The sequence below is a fragment of the Oncorhynchus tshawytscha genome, linkage group LG16 (genome assembly GCF_018296145.1).
Source record: "Oncorhynchus tshawytscha isolate Ot180627B linkage group LG16, Otsh_v2.0, whole genome shotgun sequence".
Lineage (NCBI taxonomy): Eukaryota > Metazoa > Chordata > Actinopteri > Salmoniformes > Salmonidae > Oncorhynchus > Oncorhynchus tshawytscha.
In genome coordinates this window covers 45,475,663-45,488,091 of record NC_056444.1, presented here as the reverse complement: position 1 = coordinate 45,488,091, position 12,429 = coordinate 45,475,663, and the positions used below count along the sequence as shown (strand labels likewise).

The window sequence follows — 12,429 nt, the reverse complement described above, 5'->3', positions numbered from 1 at the left end:
ACTGAGTTAGGAGGGACACCGGTATCTTTGTAGTGACTGGGTGTATTGATACAGTGTAATTTATAACTTCATCAGGCTCAAAGGGATATTCAAGGTGCCCTTGTTTCCGAGGCTGAATCTGTGTTTGAAATTCACTGCTCGACTGAGGGACCTTAAAGATAAATGCGCTGTATATGTGGAGTACAGAGATGAGGTAGTCATTAAATAATCATGTAAAATAGTATTATTGGTGGGGCTAGCAGCCCCAGCTTAGATATTCAACATACTGCTTCTTCTTATTCCGCAGCCTACTCCTACAGCGTTTATGCTAGAAACGCCATGCCAATTTCAGAATTGCGGAATGGTCTGGATCGAGTTGTTTGTAAACTACTTTGATATCTGCTATACTCTTTACGTTCACTTTTTTGTCATCTTTTTTCACTCCGTCCATTAACATTGGATTTGTCAAGATCCTAAGGCTCTCAATTGTGACATCATCACTTCCAACTGTCATTTCCAAGCTGAAATTAAAGGCTTACCAGCTTCGTCTACTTCTCTGCTATTCAACTTTGGAGTTCTGACAAAAAATAATATTCTGATCAATATTTACAGCAGTTTAAGTAACCGCATCAACAGCTTTTTCTGTAACATTTTTGCAAACAACGTCCGTTTTGACCACTACCGCAACCACTTAGACAAAAAGCTTATGGCATATTCGTCTACTTCTATGCTATTCATAGCTGTTCGCGGAATCAAAATATTAAATATGGAACTTACGGTACAGCTGTTTTTGTAACTGCATTACCACGTGTTTCGCAAGCAACTGCCGTTTTGACCACTAACACTATTACATACCACAACTTTACAACTTCTGACAGCAACCACACAATTGCTTACCATATCTAGTGACAACAACCACACAATTACATACCACAACCACACAACTTCTGATCAAACATTTAACTACTGACCATATCCACACAACTACTGACCACAACTACTGACCTCAACCGCACATCTAGTGACAACAACCACACAATTACAGACCACAACCACGCAACTTCTGACCACACAACTTCTGTTCACACATTTAACTACTGACCATATCCACACAACTACCGATCCACATAACTACTGACCACAACTACTGACCTCAACTGCCCCACTTCTGACCTCAACCGCACAACTTCTGACCACATCTACTGATGACAATTACACACCACAACCACACAAATCAAATGTTATTGGTCACATACACGTTGTTAGCAGATGTTAATGCGAGTGTTGTGAAACGCTTGTCATCGAGAAATTCCCAAACAACTACCTAATACACACAAATCTAAAAGGGGTGAATGAGAATATGTACATATATATATACAGGTGAAGTCAGAAGTTTCCATACATCTTAGCCAAATACAGTTAAACTCAAATTTTCACAATTCCTGACATTTAATCCTAGTAAGAATTCCCTGTCTTAGGTCAGTTAGGATCACCACTTTATTTTAAGAACGTGAAATGTCAGAATAATAGTAGACAGAATTATTTATTTCAGCTTTTATTTCTTTCATCACATTCCCAGTGGGTCAGAAGTTTACATACACTCAATTAGTATTTGGTAGTACTGACTTCAAATTGTTTACCTTGGGTCAAATGTTTTGGGTAGCCTTCCACAAGCTTCCCTCAATAAATTGAATGAATTTGGGCCCATTCCCCCTGACAGAGCTGGTGTAACTGAGTCAGATTTGTAGGCCTCCTTGCTCGCACACGCTTTTTCAGTTCTGCCCACAAATTTTGCCAGAACTTTGGAAGTATGCTTGGGGTCATTGTTCATTTGGAGGACTCATTTGCGACCATGCTTTAACTTCTTGACTGATGTCTTGAGATGTTGCTTCAATACATCCACGTAATTCTCCTTCCTTATGATGCCATCTATTTTGTGAGGTCCCTCTGCCAGCAACAATCCCTCCGCCAGCAAAGCACCCCCACAACATGCTGCTGCCACCCCCGTGCTTCACGGTTGGGATGGTGTCTTCAGCTTGCAAGTCTCCCCCTTTTTCCTCCAAACATAACGATGGTCATTATGGCCAAACAGTTCTATTTTTGTTTCATCAGACCAGAGGATATTTCACCAAAAAGTACGATCTTTGTAACCCATGTGCAGTTGCAAACCATAGTCTGGCTTTTTTATGGCGGTTTTGGAGCAGTGGCTTCTTCCTTGCTGAGCGGCCTTTCAGGTTATGTCGATATAGGATTCATGGATACTTTTGTACTGGTTTCCTCCAGCATCTTCACAAGGTCCTTTGCTGTTGTTCTGGGAGACAGAATGTGTCTTCTTCCTGAGCGTTATGATGGCTGTGTGGTCCCAAGGTGTTTATACTTGCATGCTATTGTTTGTACAGATAAAAGCGGTACCTTCAGGCGTTCGGAAATTGCTCCCAAGGTGAACCAGACTTGTGGAGGTCTACAATTTTTTTCTGAGGTCTTGGCTGATTTCCTTTGATTTTCCCATGATGTCAAGCAAAGAGGCACTGAGTTTGAAGGTAGGCCTTGAAATCCAGCCTCCAATTGACTCAAATGATGTCAATTAGCCTATCAGAAGTTTCTAAAGCCATGACATAATTTTCGGGAATTTTCCAAGCTGTTTAAAAGCACAGTCAACTTCATGTATGTTAACTTCTGACGCACTGGAATTGTGATACAGTGAATTATAAGTGAAATATACTGTCTGTAAACAATTATTGGAAAAATTATTTGTGTCATGCACAAAGTAGATGTCCTAACCGACTTGACAAAACAATAGTTTGTTAACAGGAAATTATTGAAGTGGTTGAAAAATTAGTTTTAATGACTCCAACCTAAGTGTATGTAAATGTCTGACTTCAACTCTGTGTGTGTATATATATACAGTGGGGCAAAAAAATATTTAGTCAGTCACCAATTGTGCAAGTTCTCCAACTTAAAAAGATGAGAGAGGCCTGTAATTTTCATCATAGGTACACTTCAACTATGACAGACAAAATTAGGAAAAATAATCCAGAAAATCACATTGCAGGATGTTTTATGAATTTATTTGCAAATTATGGTGGAAAATAAGTATTTGGTCAATAACAAAAGTTTATCTCAATACTTTGTTGGCAATAACAGAGGTCAAACGTTTTCTGTAAGTCTTCACAAGGTTTTCACACACTGTTGCTGGTATTTTGGCCCATTCCACTAGAGCAGTGATGTTTTGGGGCTGTTGCTGGGCAACACGGACTTTCAACTCCCTCCAAAGATTTTCTATGGGGTTGAGATCTGGAGACTGGCTAGGCCACTCCAGGACCTTGAAATGCTTCTTACGAAGCCACTCCTTCGTTGCCCGGGCGGTGTGTTTGGGATCATTGTCATGCTGAAAGACCCAGCCACGTTTCATCTTTAATGCCCTTGCTGATGGAAGGAGGTTTTCTCAAACTCAAAATCTCATGATACATGGCCCCATTCATTCTTTCCTTTACACGGATCAGTCGTCCTGGTCCCTTTGCAGAAAAACAGCCCCAAAGCATGATGTTTCCACCCCCATGCTTCACAGTAGGTATGGTGTTCTTTGGATGCAACTCAGCATTCTTTGTCCTCCAAACACAACGAGTTGAGTTTTTACCAGTTGAAACCTATTTTGGTTTCATCTGACCATATGACATTCTCCCAATCTTCTTCTGGATCATCCAAATGCTCTCTTGCAAACTTCAGACGGGCCTGGACATGTACTGGCTTAAGCAGGGGGACACGTCTGGCACTGCAGTATTTGAGTCCCTGGTGGCCTAGTGTGTTACTGATGGTAGGCTTTGTTACTTTGGTCCCAGCTCACTGCAGGTCATTCACTAGGTCCCCCTGTGTGGTTCTGGGATTTTTGCTCACCGTTCTTGTGATCATTTTGACCCCACGGGGTGAGATCTTGCGTGGAGCCCCAGATCGAGGGAGATTATCAGTGGTCTTGTATGTCTTTCATTTCCTAATAATTGTCAGTTGATTTCTTCAACCCAAGCTGCTTACCTATTGCAGATTCAGTCTTCCCAGCCTGGTGCAGGTCTACAATTTTGTTTCTGGTGTCCTTTGACAGCTCTTTGGTCTTGGCCATAGTGGAGTTTATACTGATAACAAGTTCAAACAGGCGCCATGAATACAGGTAATGAGTGGAGGACAGAGGAGCCTCTTAAAGAAGAATTTACAGGCCTGTGAGAGCCAGAAATCTTGCTTGTTTGTAGGTGACCAAATACTTATTTTCCACCATAATTTGCAAATAAATTCATTCAAAATCCTACAATGTGATTTTCTGAAATTGCTCTGAAAGCAATTTGATTGGAGAGTACTGAAATCCAAACTGGCTTCCCATGAAACTTTTTCCCCCTGCCAGGACCATTCACAATAGAGCTCGCTCAGTTTAGCTCAAAGCTGATTGGCTAACTTTTTATACTTTTTTTGTCATGGGAGACCATATGCTCACTGGCACCCTTGCATTCAATGCTACAGGCGACAACAATGTCATACTCGTTTGGACAGTATCAGATAGATGGCCTCAGTCGCTAGAAGTTGCTAAATGACATCATCACCTAATTTGCATAATTGGCCATGTGCATGTAATTGTGATGGACGCTTTAGGAGAGAGGAATAACGTCGTGGGGGAGACAAAAAGTGAGTGACCCTAAATGAAAAGTGAGTGACCCTAAACACCCTAAATATGAATAGAACTACAAATGAACTGTTCTGTCGATTCTTGTTTTTTTTATGTCACAATTCCAACCCTCCTCCTTTATCTGGGCTAGGGAGCGGCAAAGTGACCCAAAAGAGACATTCTGGCGGAGTTACTTAGTTTTTAATTACATTTTTTAGTTTTTTAGTTTAGTTTAGGAGCCACAGTAAAACATTTTAAACATTTTTTTGTTGTTGTATACAATCTACATTAACAATCTAAATGGACCAATAGAAAAAAACTGTCAATGGTAATGTGAGAGAATTATGGTGACTAGTCTGGCCCTAATTCAGGTTAATTGTTTTTTTTAAATGTAAACCAGGGCGGGATCAGCCAGCGGCGGCTTCCCGCTTGCGCGATACATCTCCTGCTCTGACTGCAGCTGGCTTTGGGACGGGGGTGGGGCCCATGGCAGCACCCATGGCAGCACCCGCTGCTCGTTGAGAAGAGTAAGAACGATACGTGCTTTCACGCCAGAGTCTCCAAAAGTCTCCAATAACATCAGAAAAAGTCGCTAGATTTGTCGCTAGTCGCTTTTTTGAAAATGTGTCGCTAGAGGAGTCTGAATACTCGTTAAATATAGCGACAAAGTCGCTAATTTGGCAACACTGGATGGCCTACACGTAGAGAGACATAGGGGCGCTGTTTCGCTCGCTAGGATGCTTTCTGCTGTGTGATACGTTCAGCCTCTTGCTAATTGAAGGAAAATTGTGAAACACAGAGTGACAAAAGTATTTTAATTGTAATTTTTGGGGGTAAGTGTTTTGGGGAAGCCTGGCTTCCCTTAGTGTCCATGAATACACACCACTGTGTGGGCTATGGCCTTTTAAGCCTTATGAATGCATTTCTAGCATGTTATAGAGTAGCCTAAACAACGCAATTGTCACAAAATAAGTTGTAATATGTTAAAAGATAGATCCTGGGATCTTAAAGAGCCAAATAAAAACTAATTTACAACACGAAAAGTAAAAGACACGAGAATGTACGCTATAGGCTATACAAGGAGAATGTACGCTATAGGCTATGCAAGGAGAATGTATGCTATAGGCTATACAAGGAGAATGTACGCTATAGGCTATGCAAGGAGAATGTATGCTATAGGCTATACAAGGAGAATGTACGCTATATACAGTGCAACCTCCCTTTTCTTATATTTTGTGTATATTGTACAGTCACCGGCTAATTATTATCTCCACGCAAATAAAAAGCCTCACTCTGGGCAAGAAAAGTCAGATCTGCTTCCTCACTGTTAAAAAAACTTCACAAGGACTAAACCTCACATCCTCTAAACACCCTATTGTTTTGGTTCTGGAGAAAATAACCTACATTTCTCATTTTTACAGATGGGGCTGCCAACTTAAACCAAAACTCTTTGACTTCCATAGTCTCTATGACCAACTACTTCACTGACAGCTGGGACAGAATAATAACTTCCAGGCCAGGCTGGATTACATTCTCTATGTCTGATGTTGATGTTTCATTAAAGACAGTGTGTGGGTTCGTGAATGACTGTGTATCCATCCTCTCTCTTTATCCTTCTTAGGAACCACGTTGGTCTCCTACATTCTAGACCTGCTGTACTTTGGTCAGACAGCCCCTGAGCTTCTGACATCCAAGTTCCTTTCCTGAAGATGCACATTCCACTTTTCCCTTCAGTTTATAATAGAGAATTGGAAAACTTGAACATTTACTTCTGCCATTTTGTAATTTCACTGTAAAAAAAATGGGTATGTAAAAACATGTTTAAAATCAAGAGAGGGATTGGTGACGTTGTTTATGACCATCAAACAGCTACTTTATTACTCTACTGTTTGTCCTGGGGGTGGAGGTTCTGGACAAGTTAACCACCTCTCCTCACCTCAAGACTCAGAGGAACCAGTCCCAGTCCAGTTGCTGCCCAAGTCCATCTGGGAGCAGAATTCCAGGGTACCGTCTGCGTACATTTATGCTTGTCCTCTATGTTTCTCTGTTATATACCTCTCTCTCTCACTCACTCATGTGGCCCGTAATGCCAAGGACACAAGAACAACTTCCTAAAAAGATTCATGGATGGAAAGATTAAGTGAACGAGATAATAAACGAGTAAATAAATGAGCTGTATAATAATATAGGACTGCCTTCATTATCTAAAGCAATTTACATGCTGTGACATTAAGACCTGTACTACAAGTGTAATAACACATAATACTGTAAGTATTGGCAAAGACACACTGTCTAAGTAATAACACATTTTAAAATATTTCTCATATTTATTTGAAACCAGATAAGATGCCGCAACACAATATAATACAACTTTATATAGAAACAGTCAATTAGCAAATGAGTATGTTGGAAAATCTCTACTTCTGCACTGTGATGACTGTTCACAGAGGAGGACTGATTGGTTTGCTTGTACTATGGCACAAACACCACAAACATCCCCACAACTGCAATTCACTGCTGAAGGTCCTTCTAACCCAACCCCATAATGCAATAAAGGAAAAGGCTGAAGTTGTCCCAGATCACGGATAGAGGGTCAGATATTCGTCATCCATCCAAATGGTTAAGGTTAGAATTGGAGGTAGGGTGATCTGATCCTAAACGTGTAGTTATAAGGATGATTTCTACAGTATCTCAAGCTGAAAGTGAATGGAGAAACAGCAAAGTATACTGAAATCAGATGAGGTCATTGGAATGTGGACAACAGCACCACCCCATTGTACTGTACTGTAAATATTAAACAAGTCAATCATTTCACATCACAGGGAGAGACTGCAATGACCCTGAAAGAGGCAGAAAACAGCTGATCCTGTCGCACAGGGACCCAGGCCGTGTTCGGTATGACACATTTGGAAGGATTTTAAATCTAAAAAAAAGAAAAAAAGAGTTTCTTATTGGAGGTGATCTAGTACCTCCCCATTTTACTCCGTTTCAAAATATCTTCTCCCATTTTGTGCCTATTTTGCTTATTAACCCAGGTCTCAAAAGGAGATATGGGACTGAGGGTCGACTCCTGGGCTTTGTTCAGTATCATTTTAAAATGGACACAGCTCCAAATTAGAGAGTGCCACTGCCATTTAACCCCTAAAAATGAAATGCTAATGTCTACTGCAATCCCTGGTATTGTTTGTTGTGAAACTTATTTCAACACTTCTATCCTGAACGGAGCCCTGCATATAAGAAATTAGGGCTGGACAGTCACTGTTCCCAATATTCCCCCATAAGCCATGACCAGTCATCACTCTCTTGGCAGATAACTCTGTTCAACGCTTCAAAGACTGCAGTAAGACCACTTCAGATTGTCTTCACAGTAAATACCTTTTGATAATTTTTGAAGTGCACCTTTATTTACAAAGATCCAAAAATAACATACATACTTTCTTACGTTACATAATATACTTGTATGATATTTTCTTCTTGAGTAGTAAAAATACTTCTGCCTAGAGTGCTCATGTCTAGGCTGTAGCATACTACAGTACAGAAGTGTTGTAGTTCATAGTACAGTAGGCAAATATAATTAAATATAGCTGCTTAGCTGTATGGAGCAAGGAGCATAGCTAAAAAATACAAAAAGTTCACGGTGTGCACTGATATGCTGCAACTGATAAAATATTGTGGGTATGTTTATACTGATGTCAGTTATATTGAGTGTTACAAAATGCAGTCATAGGCTTTGACAGTCCGTGATGATAGAATGTACCACACACAATCAGCAGGTGAAATGTATCAGCATCATTTTCAAACTAAAATGTCTGGTTTTAGCAGGAACTATTTTCACAGGATAATGCACTTTCTTTCTGCGTGTCATTTCAGTTGTTTTTCCTAATAAACATCACATTTACATACAAGGCAAACTACTGAAACAGCAACTCAATTATGAGCCGATTACCAGCAATCCTATGCATGTGGACTGCTACACGAACTTCCTGCGAGAGGAAATATGGAAAAAGACCACTTTTGTCAGTCAGGTAATGTGTTATTAATGTATTTTTAAGCATAACTTGAAATCAACCACCAATGTGATCAATGTGTATGGCACAACTCTTAAAAACACATGAACGTATGCATCAAGTTCAAATATCAAGGACAGCAAATTAATACTATCAAAGCGAACAAAGTGAATAAATTCATATAAAGGCATTTTTAACAGGGGCTTTCAGAAAGGAAGGAGCCACGACATTCATATTTAACATACATGGCTGGCAACAGATTCACAGAGGGAATGGTAGAGAGATGACCAATAAATATTTTAAGGAATCCCTGGGTAGTCACCAATATGAATCCTGTATCAATCCATTCCTCTGTTCGATCAGTACCACCTTAAATAATAGTGCTACAAGGAGTGAATGTACAGTATGTGCTGATGTATGTGATGCTTGAAATGCAGCGAGTTAATCAAATTTACACAGGTGGGTATCTGTAGGCGTGTGTTTGTGTGTGTGTTCTGTTGTTCACACAAGAATCTGAGTCAGGTTAGCCACACCTGTGCCATAAATACATTTGAACCACTCACATTTAGAGCAAACACTGGATAATGTCCCATATAGGACATCTGTTTTTACTCAGGGGATATGAAAGCTTTTATGTATTTTCCCTCATCTTCTCAAAATAGGTCCTCTGTCCATGATTCACGTAACATTCCTCATGTAGTTGAGTCAATGTTTATGATAAAGTCTAGTTGACTAGATAACACTTAAAGTTATTACCTAAGTCTAAGGTCTTATGTAAGTTTGTTTTTTGATGGTTTTGTTTGGGGCTTGGTCACTGGTCCTGATGTCCTGGGTTAGAGTTATGGGTTCAGAGGTCAATAATCTCACTGCTGATGCTGGCTAAGTCATCCTGCCTGCTGACCACAAGGTAACTCTTCCCTCCCGCTCCCTCCCTCTTCACCCTCCTCCTCTGGGTCTTAGTGTCTGGGGTGAGGAACAGCCTTGTGTCGACTTCCCCCTCATCCCCAAGATACCCCTTGGAGGTTCTGGAGGGGTGCAGGGAGATGGAACAGGAAACTGAGGAGGGGACACTGGCTCCCCCGTCCCCGGCCCACCAGTGCCCCTGGTGAGAGGGCGTGGGGGGAGCAGTGACCTGCCTGTTTGGAACACTGCTGAGCACACTGCCCCCAAGAGGCTCGGAGGAATCTGTACAGGCTAAGCGATCTTCACTGCTGTCAGAGATCTGTGGGTCGGTGTTCCTGCGGAGCCAGGGGCCCCCCTGACTGACAGCTGAGCCCGGGAAGGGAGTGGGTGAGGGGGCGCACAGGGGCTGAAACAGGCTGCCCCCATGGAGGAGGTGCTTTTGGTGCAGGGCCTCATCGATGCTGCGGCTCAGGTCGATGGGGGAGGGGGGTCGCAGGTCAAACTCATACAGAGACACCCCTGACTCCTTCTCCTGCTCCAGGCTGCCGCTAAGCAAGTGCAGTGGGGGGTGGCCTAACGCCTGCAACAGAAGTCCTGTGGACCTGTCCGACACCCCATTTTCTGCAGACCTACCCCTCTGGTTACGTCCACGGTTGCTGTCCTTGACGCCACGGGGGAGTGATGGTGGAGCCTCACGGTTCTGGTTTCTGATCAGACTCTTGCTGATGTCAGCCCCTGAGCGCTCCTGCCCTGCCCAGTTATTAGGCAGCTCCCCTGCCCCGCCCCCTCTTACTCCTATCCCTCCCACTCCGTTACTCTCTGACTTCCTACAGGGCTTCCCCGTCAGGCTCTTGACTATCTTGGCCCAGCAGGTGTGTTTATGAGTCGACCCAGATGACTGTCCAGGTGAGGGGAGATCTCCTCCCCCCCTGCTCTCCACTGCTCCCTCCTCTCCTCTCCCTTGGGCCCTCTGGGGTCTCCAGAACACCCAGGAGCCCAAGAGAATGAGAGAAAAGGCCCAGGCCAGCTCCAAAAGCCGGGCCCAGAAGTGCACCAGCCACCAGTCCCAGCAGAAGCGCCTCCAGTCCCCCAACATCCCGTAGAGCCACATGGTGGCGTGGACATGGAGCCCACAGCACAATGCCCCTAGGAGGGCAGACAACACCAGCACACGACCCACCACCGACCCTGCCCTCCTACCCCCCGGCCAAGCTTCAACTGCCCTCCCCTCCTCCGGGACAGGTGGCTGGGTGGGCGGGTGGCGGAGGCTGGGGAAGACGTAGCACAGGAATCCCAGACAGAGTGCCAGGCCCCAGCAGAGAGATAGAGATTGCAGGGTGACAGGCACGGCTGGGGACAGGGCTGGGGAGAGCAGGTCAGTAGCCAGCAGCAGGGTGCACTGTAATACAGCCAACACAGCCACCAGAGGAGGGCGCTCCAGAGCAGATGGCAGCAGACTCACACCTGCCCCCTTCATGGCGAGCAGCACCAGTGCAGCCTGAGCCCACACCAGTAACGGCAGAGGGAGGTTATAAAGAGCAGTCAATGTAGACCGTGGAAGAATCTTCCTTGTTCCGTATGGGTCAATCAGGCACATAGCTGCCCTGGCTGCGCCCGCCAGGAGGAGGAGGGTGTTGGCCAGGACCAGCGCACCACGGTGAGGGCAATGCATGCTAGGGGATAGGACCAGAGCCAGGGTCGCTCCAGCCAGGAAGAGCAGGAAGAGGACAGCCGAGCCGTAGACGTGGAGCCCCCAGGCGAAGCCCAGCGTCCGTCTCAGGTCATCCCACAGGAGAGAGGTGCCGTTGGGGGAAGTTAAGGAGCTGAGAGTGGAGGAGGGAGAGGAGAATGGGTGGAGGTGAGGGCGGCCCACAGGGATAGAGTGGTTCCTCTGAACTGGGCGGGTGTCATTTTTGGGGATGTACCGCCCTCTGACTATATGTAGAGTAGGGGTGATGTGGAGAGGGGTCATCCCTGGAGGCAGAGAGAGAAATTGTTAATTCATCATATTGAACTGTCCCAAAACATGATTGACAATAATACTCAAATACACTTTCTTTAATAGAGCAGATCCCAGCTAAAACAAGTGGACACATACAGTGGACCATCTACCCCACTAGAGGGGGCTAATTTCCTATGAGAAGAGTGTATTGAAAGCACAGCAGGTTCTCCTCCACAAGGCAACAAATAACCCACAGGGAGTTGAATATCTTGACCTTATTGTCTCCTACCAGGCCAAAGGACACTCAACACTCAATATTTCAACTTTGTCAACAGTCTTTTCCAATGAGGGCAAAAATCACAAAGGGTAATTGTGAAACAGTTCACCTCTTTCAACCCCAAACAGCCCTCACACACAATCCAAATAGTAAATAGTCTCTCTCTCTCTTATTATCACCTCTTCCTCTCCCTGATAGGAGCTCACTGCTTACTACTAGATTGTGTAATTGACGAGATCATCTATTGACATAATCAGAAAGTATTCATATCTCCTGACTTATTCCATATTTTGCTGTGTTACAGCCTGAATTCAAAGTGACAAAGTAAAAGCATGTTTTTATCCATTTTTGGAAATGTATTGAAAATTAAATACATAAATATCTAATTTCGTTAAGTATTTACACCCCTGAGTCAACACATGATACAATCGCTTTTGGCAGCATTTCCAACTGTTAGTCTTTCTGGGTAACTCTCTAAGAGCTTTGCACACCTGGATTGTACAATATTTGCACATTTTTATTTTAAAAGTTACATTTTTGACTTAAATGGGCTTGAAAATATATGGCAGGACTTGAAAATAGCTGTCTAGCAATGATCAACAACCAACTTGGCAGAGCTTGAATATTTTTTAAATGAATAATGTGCAAATATTGTATAATATTGTGTGTGTGT

At 43.4% G+C, this 12,429-nt stretch overlaps 1 protein-coding gene across 3 annotated transcripts in view; it reads right to left on the bottom strand.

Annotated features, from left to right (window-relative positions):
* Nucleotides 1–6,934: 6,934 nt before the first annotated feature.
* Nucleotides 6,935–12,429, bottom strand: part of LOC112215733 (proline-rich transmembrane protein 3) — a 37,351-nt gene continuing 31,856 nt past the window's right edge. For all 3 annotated transcript variants that reach the window (XM_042299209.1, XM_024375059.2, XM_024375060.2), the window contains exon 4: nucleotides 6,935–11,511. In XM_042299209.1, the coding sequence (XP_042155143.1) occupies nucleotides 9,482–11,511 (2,030 nt within the window). In that variant the 3' untranslated portion in view covers nucleotides 6,935–9,481. The remainder of the gene's footprint in view (nucleotides 11,512–12,429) is intronic.